General features: G+C 39.9%; 1 protein-coding gene across 4 annotated transcripts in view; it reads right to left on the reverse strand.

The window, feature by feature from the left end:
* The window catches only part of TENM3 (teneurin transmembrane protein 3), a 340,888-nt gene that overhangs the window by 15,056 nt on the left and 311,614 nt on the right, over positions 1 to 14,218 (reverse strand). For all 4 annotated transcript variants that reach the window (XM_075028086.1, XM_075028116.1, XM_075028096.1 and 1 more), the window contains 2 exons: positions 1,757 to 1,932; positions 814 to 1,049 (listed from right to left, as the gene is read on the reverse strand). In XM_075028086.1, coding sequence (XP_074884187.1) covers positions 814 to 1,049; positions 1,757 to 1,932 — 412 coding nt within the window. The remainder of the gene's footprint in view (positions 1 to 813; positions 1,050 to 1,756; positions 1,933 to 14,218) is intronic.

Raw genomic sequence — 14,218 nt, forward strand, 5'->3', positions numbered from 1 at the left:
TGCAGAGCAAGTGGTAGAGAGGAATAGAAGGTGTATGACAGCATTCCCTCTTTTCTTGTCCCGAAGGAAGATATAAAATATTGTAAGATTTAAAATGGCATGTTACATCTTAGAAGTTGAGTGGTCTGAAATAACTTACCTTCACCTGACATATTGCCTAGGCCTTATTTTTAAGAACTGGGTTCAGTTCTAATACTATGTCAGACCTCTGATCTGGTCTTGAAATGGTCTCCTGGCAACCCAATTTTAAATGCTTAATCTTTACCAAATGGCTGTCATAAATCATAGTTTGCTTCCTACTTATATGTCACCCACTGTATAGGAAGAAGAAATGCCAACAAAATGGTAAAGACATATGTTAGAGGAATATGCTGTACACATGCACACACAGTTAAACCTTTTCTACCACAAATAAGTATTAGTACAATTTTATTTAAAATAAAAAAGAAAGAAAATCCTAGGACTGTGCTAACTTAAGGTAGAGTAATTTAAAACAAGATTCAAAATGAGGTGTGTGAATTCAGTACCAGAGACAAAAACAGTGAAGGAAAGCAGAAAATTGTGCTTCTATTCCGATTCATTCTAATGCATTCCGGGCTAACAATAACAGTTTAAAGTCCACAGAAAAGAGCAATTAATAAGGAAGAACAGCCAATAAATGAAGTAATAAAAGCAAGTACTTCCAGCTCTACAGTAAGCTTGTCTACAGTAAATATTCTGTGGTTGTTGGATGGCAATACCTACAGAAATGTATTTACATTTCCTCTCACTTAATGAGAATGCAGTAGATACCACACATGCTTGCATGCTTACCCGAAGCTTTCGGCCAAACACATTGACTTTTCCCTGGGCTTGCTCTTTCCGGAATCGCCACTCCACCAGGTTCTGCCCGTTCTCCCCTGGGAGGGTCATGTTTCTCTTTGCCACTGTTGGGTTGGCAGTGCCAGCCAACACGTGCGGCTCTGTCTGATAGTGTGAGTCCAGGCCGCTGGCATACAGGATTCTCAGTGAGCCGTCATAACCAATCTGGTAGCTATTTCTTAACTGATCTGAAAAGGCAAAAAAGAGAAGCACAGGTTACCTACCTGAGTTAAGAGTCTGCCTTTGTCCTGTGCACTTTATGCAGTATGTGCATGTAATGTCTTCACATAACTGACCCAATGGTAAAAAACACCCAGGGTGAGATTGGTAAGAGTATCTGTATCACATGAGAGCACAAATGCCTTTGGGACATATCTTCAAAGTCGCTTAAACACTTAAGAAAATCCCACCCTCAGAGTATATTCTTTGGACTGGCACAAAACACATTTTCTGCTGTTTCATTAGGCATTTTTGGCGTAATTCTAAGCATACTATGACTACTGACTTTTGCAAGGATGCGACTGCTGGAACGTCACATGCTATTTTAAAGCTAAATCTTACTTCATGCTATTTCTACACCTATTTCCCTTTCAATCCATTTCTCTCTCCTTTCCAAGATTCCCTTTTAATGCAAAGTAGGTATTCTGACTACTTCCCATAGCTGTTTACAAAAGCTATTTGGTTAGAAAACATATTTAATTCTACTCTCTTTGCAACTCCTTCCTTCTCTGAACTGTTCTTTCTATACGTGTATAAAAACATGTATGTTATCACCCCTTCCTCCAAACACTATGCCTCTAAAGTTTCCCTCTAACGCATCCGATTGGAGCTGCTTGTACCATAAGAAAACAGTTTTCAGGTTAGTATCTGCTGAGAAATCTTTTGTTTACAGTACCTTGAACCATGGTATAGAAGGAATCGATTGATGACAAGTTGGAAGTGATGCTGACATCTTCCTCTCTGCTGGATGACTGAATGTCCACTGTAATGGCCCTTTCCATTTCCCCATGAAGGTTAGTGACAACTCCAGTTGGGAATGTAACATTTGTTAGACGGCCCTCGCTATCATAGCTAAGAAAAAAAAAGAGTCCAGAAATGATACACAGCAGGAACAAATTGTTTTCATTTACAAGTAAAATGAACAACAATACCAGCTACTCATATTGTTAAGGCGCGTTTGCTTTTTTGTGCATGGGATAGGCACAGCAAAGACTTCAAACGTGCTTTGAAGTAGTCAAAAGACTGCTTAACATACAGGAGCCTCAATGGTGATAGCAAGAGCAAACAGATGGATCTTCAGCTCTGCATATTATTCTTTGAAGTGTGACCAGATCCTGCTGCACATCTAATTCTCCATTTCAAAGGCAGCATATTTATTGGTGCTAAATTCCATAGCATTCTGTACTCACTCCCTATTATTGGGCTAGATTTTGCTGTTACTGTAGGAATCCTCAAAATTTTTCATAAAGAGGGTAGCTTAATAAGAGTGTCTCTTGGGCCTTTCCTATTCAATGATTATGCAGACCACCTGCCCTCCTGTTCCTGACTGCTTAACATCCCTTGTATTATTAAGAGAAAGAATCTGGTGTAATATTTAATCTACTTAAGCTGCTTGTAGCTGGAAATCAGAACAGCTAGCATATATAACTCATTAACTGCCTGTGGATCATAGTTTGAGAATTGTGGCATAAGCCATGCAGGACATGTTTTTTTTTTGGCTCTACTGACATTTCTTTAAACCAACAGCTATATATCCATTTAATATGAATAGGTAGATACAATTTCTGTAATTGAAATAGACCTATGACATCTAAACCATGTCTTTTCCTATGCTGTGTTAGGTATACTCCATTGGTACAAGACCCGAGACCATGCTCACATCCAAACATGCATTGTGGTCCCAGTATAGAGAGGTAAAGCATTATGTGAGCTTCAGGGCACAAAACTCCTTTAAGATTAGCTCTTCCAGTACCACAGCCTCGATTTGTCAGCCTAGGTGTTCAGCTGAGGCTCCTTGTTTAGAAGTACAGCCTGCCTGTACCTGCAATGGGGAGAAACAAGTATCCAAAGGGTGATTCCAGGCCCACATATGACCTGTTTGCTCTCAGAAGTTTTCCATCCCTCTCCTGTGACTGTGTAGTGAGAAGCTGAAGGAAGCTTTAGTCTCTTAAAGTAACTAGAACATGACCCTGCAGGTCCTCACAGTGCGCTAGACATTTCATGCTTACAATTATCATCAAAATTGCTCCTTCTGGGAAAGAAATGCAAAAACAACAACAAAAAAACCAACCCAAAAAAGCCCCAAGCATATCACTGAGGCTACAGAAACTCTTTTTCTTAAATTGAGAGAATTAATTCCGAACAGTTTTAACCCACAACACACTAACGTTCTCTGAACAGCACGAGTACTGCACAGCGTTGCTGTAACTGAAAGGATTAGGTTAAGAAATGTTTTTTTCCAGTTTGCTTACTCTGTAGATTTGACAGCTTTTTGCAAACAGTCATTTCCATCCTTTTAATACAGTTGATTTCCTTTGTTTATATAAGACTTTCACTTAGCAACAGGAAAAAGAAAAGAATGTTTAAAAATCAGAAACCATACTGCAAGCCAGGGAAATCAAGTGGGGAAACTTATTTTTTGAAGTTAAGTACATTTCAAGATAATGGCGTTTCTTCCAGTGTCTTTCTAGCCCTAATTTTGGCTCTTTTTCACATACTGGACTTGGCAAGCCAAGATACTGCATTTATGCGTGAGACCGAAACAAACATACCAATGTTCCTTGTGCATGAATGTGACTGCTAGCCTATTCATGACCTTCAGTCTCATTCCTCAGTTCCATAAACTTATTTTATTTTCACGCACAACTTGCCTTTTCAACTCCCAGGGGAATGTATATAGTGCAATTAGTGTCCTTTTCTATTTTCCGCTTTCTGTTTGAAAATGGTATCAAATTATTTTGTTGGGAATTACTTGCGTCCTTTGATTCCAGTAGCCAAGCACTGGTCTTTATTTCAAACAATGATTACTAAAGCCGCAGGTGAGATTTCCCTGAAAGAAGAACTTATCAGAATACTTGTGAGAAATTAATTGTCATATTTCTGAGTATACCACTTGAGTTGGAAAATGTTACACATCAGTAGTATTCAGTAGTGTGTAGCTTCACTGCAGTATGCAGCGCTAACCACCACAATTCTTGTTTTACACATACTTGCTTCCACATTATTATTTTTTGACTCTGTGCCTGTGGTTCCTGAACTGGTCTCTTCTTTCACGAATACATGAAAGCACATCACGAGCCTGAGATAAGCAGCTAATATTATTACAGTGTGGGAGAGTTCAAAGATCAGCAAAAAATCATGCTACACATTCATGTTCTTAAAAACATGACTTTAAAGCTGCAAGAATCTTAAAAGCCACAATTGCTTGGTTCAGGCATCCTAGTGCATGAAGAAACTGTGACTGAGATGTGAAAGGTAAGAATAGGATTTCTCATACTTTTATAGGCAGGAACAAAAAGAAGGGAAATAGGTCTTTCTACAATTTACTACATATTCCATTTTATGATGGATTGTAATGTGCATCCTTCATTTTGTTCACAGCACATCGAATACTAAACTTACTTTATACTTGATATCTTTTTGCCGACAATGAAAGCCTTATCAATGCTCAGCATAGCAACATCACTCATACCTTTGGGCATTCCTCTGCCATTTTTCTTATTACATCCAAATATCCTTGCATTCTGCTGCCAAGGTGAATTTATTCATCCAAGATTGTCAGTTTTAGACTGAGAGATTTCTTTTACCTGCCTAGTGTTCTAATATTGAAATTCCCCTAAAAGGAGTGAGATCTAAAGTCTAGAGGGCTAGTGCCTATATTTGGCATTTCACAGCCTCTTTGATCTTTTAATCCAAACACAAGCTCAGGCACATGTGTTACCACAGAGCCCTCTGATCTTTCTCCTGTGCCAGGCTCCACAGCAAAGCTGTTCAACCAACCTCTTCAGTTCCTCAAGAGCACGTTGCACATAAACTTTTCAAGAATCTAAACCAGGAACTTGCTCACTGGGCCTGACCACATGTGCATTAATCCCATCAACTCATTTGCATTTGCATTAATGTAAAGATCTTCATATTTGGTCAATAACTACAGAAGACAGCAGCAGGGGCAGCTGCCACCACCTAGCTGAAGTTCCCCTTAGATCAAATTTTTTTTCTTCTTTAGGATGACCTGCCACTCCAGATAGTTCTCCCCTTCTGCAGTGAGAATTTCTCAGAGATAATGATTATCAGCTTCCCAGATTCTTGACCTTTTGCTCTTCACCTGCTGCAAGTCTCTCTTCCATTGTTCATCTCCTTTAGCTTTAATTACATTCCTTCCCAGACCATTTTCTGTTCTAGTCTATGTAGGACACTTCACTTTGCAGTGATAACTTCCTGGTAAGCCTTGTCAGTGATGGAAATGCCCTATTTTCTTTATTTCTGACTTGTTTCTCATGTGCATTGTATCTTAGTTTGGAGCACATTTAGCTCAACCCCAACTTGCAGAGCATTATTAATGTTTTATATCAGAAGTTACTCCAACATAAAATAGGGAACTGTAGAACTGAAGTGTATAGTAAAGGTTGCTGCTACAGCCAATTGCTAAGTTATGACTGATACTGTTTTTCCACAGACCTCTGCAGCACACTCCCTTAACAAAATAAATCCTGTAATTTTTTCTTTTTTTTGCTATTGTAAACATGTCAGGTTGAAGAGCAAGGTACGCCAGTTCCTGCACATTTCAGATAACAAGACTTACAGTGCAAATGTGTATTATGCATTTCTTTAAAGACTAGTTACAGATTATACTATTAGTTGGGATACTGTAATAGAGAAATGAGGCATGAATGCATTTCATAATACAGACATGTATAATTTTGACAGTGAAATGGAAAGTACTGTTACATTCTCACTCAACACACATCAGGCATTTCCTCTATGCATCTCAAATTATGAAGAGTGGCTAAAAAATTTATGGAACATTACCCTACTTGTTTCAAACTATTCGTTGGAAGCCTTATATACTAAGGTGCTGCTTCCTGGCAGGTGAGAACAGAAGGTTCAAAGTTGACTTCCAGAAGTGCAGTGTGCTGTTGTTTTATTGTTTTAGGTGTGTACTCACTATGTCGACACATACTGAAAAATCTGTCCTAACCTGGCAATGAAATGTCTCCTTCAGCTTGTTGAGGCCACGAAGTTCACACTTACATAGAAGACCATTATATTTAACATTAAAGAGTGTCAGTTTCCAAATACATTCTTTTCACTTAGCATACTGCAAGTTTAGTCCCTCCCAAATAGTGAATTCACAGTTGGAAAACTACAGTAAAGAGAAGCCACCTTGATAGGGTATCACTGCATTGCTAAACCAGTAACAAAATCGTTACTTTGCTGATCAAAAGGAAACAAACACATAGTTCATATACGATCACTTTTGTTATCATTTCATCACCCCTGCAGAGCTCTCCTGTCCTCTACTGGTTTAAAATAGGGCAGAGCAACTTACTGGGAGCTCTAGTTCTGACCATCTTTAACCATTATGTGGATTGTTGAAAGAGAGAAAAAGACTCTCAACTTCAACATAATGAAATTTGTTAATTTTTTTCCCTTTACTTCATTTCTGAGTTGCTTTCCTCATTTTGATACGCGTTTTTGCTTTTTATTTGTCTGAAGAGTGACTGAATGAACCTGCTAAGAATGAAAAAAGTAAAAATAATCTATAGATGCATGGATACACAAATGATTTCTTTTTTTTTTTTTTTTTGGCGTTTCTTCTTTAGTCTCATTGAAATACACACTTCAGTGGATCCATAACTACTTATTTATAACCTGCCTTTTAAAAAACAGTATTAATTGAAATACCGTATGCACATATACCTTTATTTCCACACAGTCTATTTGACATCTTAAAAGGTTTAGCATTCTTGCTTGCAAATTCACAATACAAATATAGTTTAATATTTTGGGCTTCCTGATATAACTTCCTTTTGAGATATAACAGATATATTTTTTAAAAATTGAACCATAAACAATAAGATAGCTGTATGTCTTGCTAATATTGTTTTGGTTTGCTTAACAAGAAGAAAGCAAATGTCATAAATGACAATTTGATGTATGTTAGTAGGCTTGTAAATTATGACAAGTTGATTTATTTAATTATTTATTTTAATTTGACTATTGTCTAAGAAGGGCAGCATTCTTCCTTTGTTCTTATCTGGAATATTGTTAAGCATGATAAAAAAATTCAATATTCTTTCCAGTCTTACAGAATTTTGAATATATGGAAAAAAAGCATGCTTCCTTCCTTTCTTTTCCCTTTCCTTCCTGCTCTACTCCTTTTCCCTTTCCCTCTCCTTTTCTCTTTCCTTTTTGCTGTGCCTAGGTCTGAGAAAATAGGAATTACAGAAAATACGTGCAGGAGTGATTCTAGGAAGGAGCTAAAGTAAACTGCAGCCCAAAGTCCAATTCTGGACAGGAATTTATCTATCTACTTGTTTTTTTTAATGGAATTCGGGCAGAAAATGCAAGCTCACAAAACCACAGAGGCGGGAGGGGCATTAAAAGTATTAGTATCAGCTAAATTTCTCTGTCCCGCTCAACCAAGTGTCAGACAACTCAAGCTTAAATTCGAGCAGCTGGTTGGCTTTTCCTGTCCCTTTATCTGATGGCTGCCTTCCACGGGGAAAGGGTCTTTATGCCATTTTCATCTGGGAGAGTCTTATGCAACTGTTTGCACAGCTGGTTAAATAATTCAGGTAATGGTCTTTTATCTTAGCAATGTGGTCAGGACGAATTTTTCAGCCCAGGATTAATGAAGAGATTTCCTCAGCTGGAAAGTGACTGACAATTTCTCTTTTCACCTTCTCCTGTTGTAACTGCAGCTTTTGAGGCTTTTTGTGTGTGTCTATTTTGTCCTAACGTTGAAAGGATAGTTTTTGGTCTTTTTTGTAAACTGGCATTCAGCACACCAGACGTGAACAATTCACCTAAATAGGCCATTCTTGGCAGCCGTAACTCATCTGCAAAACAACAGGCACACTCTAAACTAAAATCACTGCTGGAAATGTGTCTGTTGGAAAGGGAGCTCAAAGAAATGAATCAACACCTTCCCTCTCGATAGCTCGCTCACTTCTGTACGGAGAAGTTTTTGATGCTCATTTTCCACTTCATCGCACAACCAGGCAAACAAGCGCAAGTTCAGTGCTTGTGCTGCAGTAAGATTGACCACCTGCACAGTCTAATCCAAAATTACGTCCAGAGACAGGTATTTGGGGGGAGCGGTGCTTTGCAGTGAAGGAAGGAATACATGAATTTATCATGCTGGGGCCACTTCTTTAATTTTTGCCAGAAGACTGCCAAACTTCTCACTCATTCCTGTACGGTGTTGCAGTCCTCCCACACTGTGCTGTTTGCTGCAATAAGCACTGCTGTGTATATTCTTTGTAAGGATTCACAAACCCAAGAACTCTTGCATAACTCGCGTTTCTGACACACACCTTACGTGCACAAGAACCTGCACAAAGAAATGGTGTTGGTGATGATGGTGCTTTCTGAAGAGCAGGAAGAACAACTCCGGTGTATGCGCGCGGGGGAAGTGGGGAGCACCGGGAGCAGTGGGGTGGAGGCGGTGTGGCTTAAATGAGAGGGGTTATCTGGGGATGGAGCAGCTCCCCAGGGCTGGGGGTGCTCCTCAGCAGCACGTACCCCTTTCAACTGAGTGCAGCCAATTCAATAGCAATTGAAGTGGGCTTGTCCTTACGAAGATGAGACAAAATTACAGTAGCCAGGCTTTTATCTACCAGACCTCAACGCTCATCCCCCGCTTTTCAACTTCCCTCTAATGGGGATTCACTGCCCCCCGAGCCCCGCAGAGTCTGCAGGTGCCAGACTGGTTTTTGCTGGGGTGTGCAGAGCCAGCTTCTCCCCTGCAGCAGCTTCCCGCGCCTCCTGTCTTTAATCTCAGGGCTCCTCGAGGCTGCTGGTTTGTTTCTGTGTCACTCCCCCCCCCCCCCACCTTCTTAGCTCATCTATTACTGTACAAATAAACTGTGTGCCTTGTCGATATAAGTACTGGAGTATGGCCTTTCAAATAAAAGAAATGTTGGTGTATATATACTTTGTATGACAGATTGTCTGTCCCTTGCTGTAAGGTCTACTTACACTGCCAGAGCTGAGTGTGTAGGCCTTGAGTGAAAAAAGGACGTAAGGCTGGTCTGCTTGGCCAGACATTTTGTTCGCAGAGTAAGCGGTAATGTTGCTTTTTTCCCCTTAATTCTTCTTCTTTTTTTTTTTTTTTAATTTTGAAAGGTAAAAACTCCCTGAAGGTGTTTTTACAGGGTTACAAGAAGTGGACATACTGAGCTTAGTAAATTGCCTTATGTTTGAAAAGTAAATTTAGCAAAAGGAAAGCAAAATTATATTGGTGTATTTTTTTTTCTTTTAGGACAGTGGAATACCAAGATGGTAAACAAATATTGCTAGATTCAGGTTCTATGGTTAATTTAGAATAATATTCTTACTCCTTCAGAGCATGAGTCACACCCAACCAATGCAGCCTTCAGAAGTGACAGACTCTCCCCTCTTTGGAGGGAATGAGGTAGGACTTCCAACTGCATGTGCCTTGTAGGCTCCCTAAAGAGCTGATCAGTCTGGCCTCACTAGGGACATCAAGGATGACCAAATCTCTTGATGAGGCTTGAAAATGTGTACTTGAACTGTGTGTTCAAGTACAGCATGACTAAAAAAGAGAGAGCCGCCTTTTCATGTGCAGTGCGGAGCTGCCCTTCCACCCTCACCACACCTGGTCCTCAGTCAAGTGAGCGTAAAGGAGAGCAAGCTAGCTTGGCTATAGCCTCCCTGACTTCTGTTTGACAAAGAAAATTAACATGGGACAAGAATATTAACATGTCAATAACTGAACAAATGGTATTATTAAGTCCCTGATAAAAGCCAGAAGTGAAATGGATACTTCCAGGAGCCTGAGCAGAGCTGACTGGATTGACAATGCAGGACATTTATGTCGTTAATAGGAACAATACTGTTTTTTTGGTGAACTATCCTTACTTCTAAGTGCTTTCCAAAACCATAGAGACATCACATGCTGATTTTCTTGACAGAAAACAAAGCACTTCTTCCATTCTCATACATGTAAGATGTAATAATGTTGATATGTGTCTTCAGCGTTGCTATTTTGATATTATTACCTCTTCAGTGGTTTCTCAGTTCTGCTTTTATTACTTAACCTTGTTCTAAGGACAAGAAACAGTAAACATTCAAGAATGAAGAAATGGGTAAATGTCTATTAGACGAGATATACTACTGCTATCAGGGCAATTAGGGGAGACACTGCAGTTCTCTAAAAAACTTCACATTGTTATCTAATGGTATCTATTAATGGATTATTTTTAAGATGGTGGCTTTGTTATTAAGCAGGATGAGTCTGAAACAGCAAGTTTGTGTGCTTCACTGTCAGCACAAGTCTTACAAGACAGTATGTAACAGCAAGTTGTGTTATAATTATGAAATTTACTGTAAAGTTGAGTTACAGTTCTGGTTTACAAAAACTGTGAGATCATAACCTCTATTCTTAGTAAAAGGAAGTTGAAGTTAGAAATTTAAAAAATGTATGTAACTACTTATCTAAAGAAGTAGCACGGTAAGTATGGTCAGCAAGCATAACTGTCACTGAGCTCCTCTCAGAAACTGCATGTTGCATGAAACATGGTTACATATCTGCATAGTATCGATGTATCTATGCAAAGGTTTAAAAAAACCCCACACCATTCTTCAGCCTGTGGCCATGCACAAATCAAACATGTCAGCTTGATATTTTTCCCTACAAGTTCTGTTTGGGTAGGGGAATACTTGGCTTGTTTGAATAGAAAGAAGTGTTTTAATTGCCTTTTGGCCAGCCTTGCCTCCATGGGTCTACATGAAATGGCGAGAGAGGGTTACGCCTACTAGAGTTTCAATTTGTGCCATGCTGAGAGGAGAAGCACCAAATCTTGACTAACAGAGAACCAGCTAGTCCCTGTAATGTGCTTTAAGAGAGAAATATATGTATTGCGTACTGGATTGAGATAGGCAATGTGGATAAAGAGGCACTTATGCAAGGACTGGATAGCTCAAAAATATTCCCCAAAAGACAGTTCAGAGACGGTTAAGAATGAAGAGAATATGTCTTTTGTTGCTTGAGTAAATATAATATGGGAAGATTAAAGACATTGCACTTTTAAGTCAAGGTTTGCAATCAAGGACTCACGTGATGCCATGGAACTCAATGCAAGAACATGATAATTGGCTGAACAAACCTGTTTTAGTGAGTATGGTTAATTACTTTATAGCCACTACGTTTTACACTGATGAAGCAAGAAGCAGCAGCAGTAAAAGCAGAAGGTACACAAGGTTGTTGATGGTAAAAGGGTAAAAATATCTAAAAAGGACTATGATACCAAGGACGTTCAGAGAACGCTGTTTAGAGGTGACAAAAAACGAGATTACAATTTCGTACAAAGTTCTGGTATTTGTATGAAACCAGAATCAAATTAGAATGAAATCCCCAAAATTGCAAGTTAAAAGAAGACTAGGCATTTCTAGATATTCATATTACTGAAACATAAATGTGATAGAAAAATGAACACAAATAGAAATACAAATGTTACAGGAAAATAAAACCCCACAAATGTTACAGGAAATGGTATAGAAATATTAATTATGAAAACTGAATTGTGAACCTCTTAATATAGTGCAAGTGAATTGACACTGCTATTGGGGAACAATTTGTATCTGATCAAAATTAAATACTTGCTTTTATCTAACTGAAATCTTTCATAGGTTCCACAGATTTTTTACAAACCAGATCTCAGTATGTCCAAGTCACAAGCAATGCATTAAGATGAAACAGGAGGAAAACTGCAAAATATCATCTGCTCCCTGTTGCCTACTGCCGACAGTTACAGATGATGTGCCTGGTACGTGGGGAAACGAAACAAGTCCAAGCCAGCAGCAGTATCTTACTCTGCATCACAGAGTTTTAAGGAAACAGCACTGAATGCATTGTTAATAAAAGCATAACATGCAAGGGGTGATACTCTGCAGCACACAGTGAAAATAGATTTTTACCTGCGATTCTCTCTAGTCTGTAAATTATCGTAAGGATTTCACATTCTGCATGATTTCACCACCTTTCCAGAATGGCTGGAAAGCTTGTTAATTTAACTGTTGGAGCAAAGTAAACTTGCAAGGGCTCTGCTTGCTAATGTCACTCTCTTTGATTTCTGTTGCATTCCCTTGGAGACAAGAATTGAGCAGGAGAGGGAGGAGGGGAAGGAGAAGACAAATGAGCTCAGGGCATGAAGTGCCCAGGGAAACATTGGATGGACTGTCAAGAGATACAAGAGGGGATTGAGAAGAAATGCACCGCTAGGAAAGCAAAAGGCAGGGAAGCCAAACGTGCCTTTGAGAAATGATGGGAGACATGGGAAGGAGCGAGATACAAGGTAAGAAAGTAAGGAAACATAGTAGGAGGGCAGGGTCTGGGGAGCAAAAAAGAGACATGGAAGAAAGGTAGTGAATTTGCAGGGAGGAGGAGGAGGCGTCTTAGTCTGGATCAGATCTCTGCCTGCTGATACTGCTCCTAGAAGGAGAGGAAGGCAACAGGAGAGAAGGCCAGAAAGAGATAGGAAACAGTGGCTATTGGAATTAATTCACGTTCACGGCTAAGGGAGGAAAGTTATCAGAGTTTAACCAAAGGGGTTGGAGGAGGCCAAAGGAGAGCACATGCAACCTGCACCTTCCTGGGGAGCTGTGAGACGGAGGAACAGTTGCCTCGTTACAGAGGAGCCTGCAGAAACACCTGGGCTGGGACGGCAGAGGGACCGATCCCAGATGCCTGACACTGGGCTGACCACGATTTGTTCTAAACCACCTCTAAGGACGACGTGGCTGTCAGAGATCACCTGAGTGCCCAGCGCGCCAGCGCGCAGGTAGACCGCAGCCTTAGCCGCGCAGCCCAACCTCAGCAGGTGCTGCCCAGACAGCTAAGGCCGTCGTCTCGCCCTGGAGGGATCTCCCTCGCAGAGCAGCCTCTACCAGTTCCAGCAACCTGAGGAGCACAAAGCGGCTGGAGGCTGGCAGGGCAGCAGGCCAACGATTCAACCAAAGGACTTCCCCGTAACGTCCCGGCTGAAGTTACGCACAGTAGTCGTGGAGCAAGCTGAATGAGAGCAGCGGGGTCGTGACAGCCCCTCAAGCGTGTGCTCAGCTTCCAACGGCTCCCAGGGAGTGACTCGGGATAGTGAGATGATTCAGAAGAAGCGGGGCTGAACAAGACGCTTAGGACCTTCTCACAGGTCTGCCTTGCTCTTCTGGTCACATTAAGTATATGAGTAATAGCAGCTTTTTCTCTGGAAAAATCTGCCCTCTTGAGCATCGTCAAACTTTCAATTAAAAACTTTCAATTGAGCTTTTTACCCATTTTCAGCTGAATTTAAAGCCTGGCTGGCAACTGCTGGCATGCCAGGGCTTTGACAGAGACTTGGGGTTGCAGGGTGGGGGCGGGTCTGACCTCCTACACAACTAAGCGATTGCACAGGGGCACTTCAAGGCTTTTTAGGAGTTCAAGTCTGATACTTCAAAAACGTAGGTCCAGAGAAAATGCTCCTTCTGTGCACCTGGCTTAGCTCTCTGTATGTGAAAGTAGACTGGAAACCGCTGCACAAAAATAATGTCATATAGGCTAGCTAGAAAGTATCACTTCCAAAATGCTAATATGCATATAATCCAACTTTTAAGATTTATCTGTTTAAATGTTCATATTATGCATACGTAATAAGCAATTATAGTTAATAGTTTCCAGCTCAGATATCTCACAATTTTATAACAGCAGAATTTGATTAGCCTGATTACTCTTATACCTTGTTTAATATTATAATTTCATTATGAAACCTAATCTGGAGGACTGTTAGCTTCATATGGCTCCATTGGTTTTTTAGTATGCGTGTATTTTCAATCCTTTTTGTAAACGCTCTGTTAACATCTTTTTTATTCAGCAAGTTTTTAGACCTTCAATAACAGATAACAGTTACTACTAATTTTAGTACAGTACTTTACAAAAGTATGCGTTCTTGAAATATAAAGTGTCAATTTTGATCAGCAGACTATAACCCTTAACAAAATAGGAATTTAAAAATCCATTTTGCCATAAAGATATAAAAAAAATCAAAGCCTGCAAACAAATACAGAAAAGAGATTACATGATATCCTAAATAATTCAAGTTAGTACTTACAATTTTCACTGTAAAAAACACAAAGAGCA

The sequence above is a fragment of the Buteo buteo genome, chromosome 1, assembly GCF_964188355.1.
Source record: "Buteo buteo chromosome 1, bButBut1.hap1.1, whole genome shotgun sequence".
In the NCBI taxonomy this organism is placed as follows: domain Eukaryota; kingdom Metazoa; phylum Chordata; class Aves; order Accipitriformes; family Accipitridae; genus Buteo; species Buteo buteo.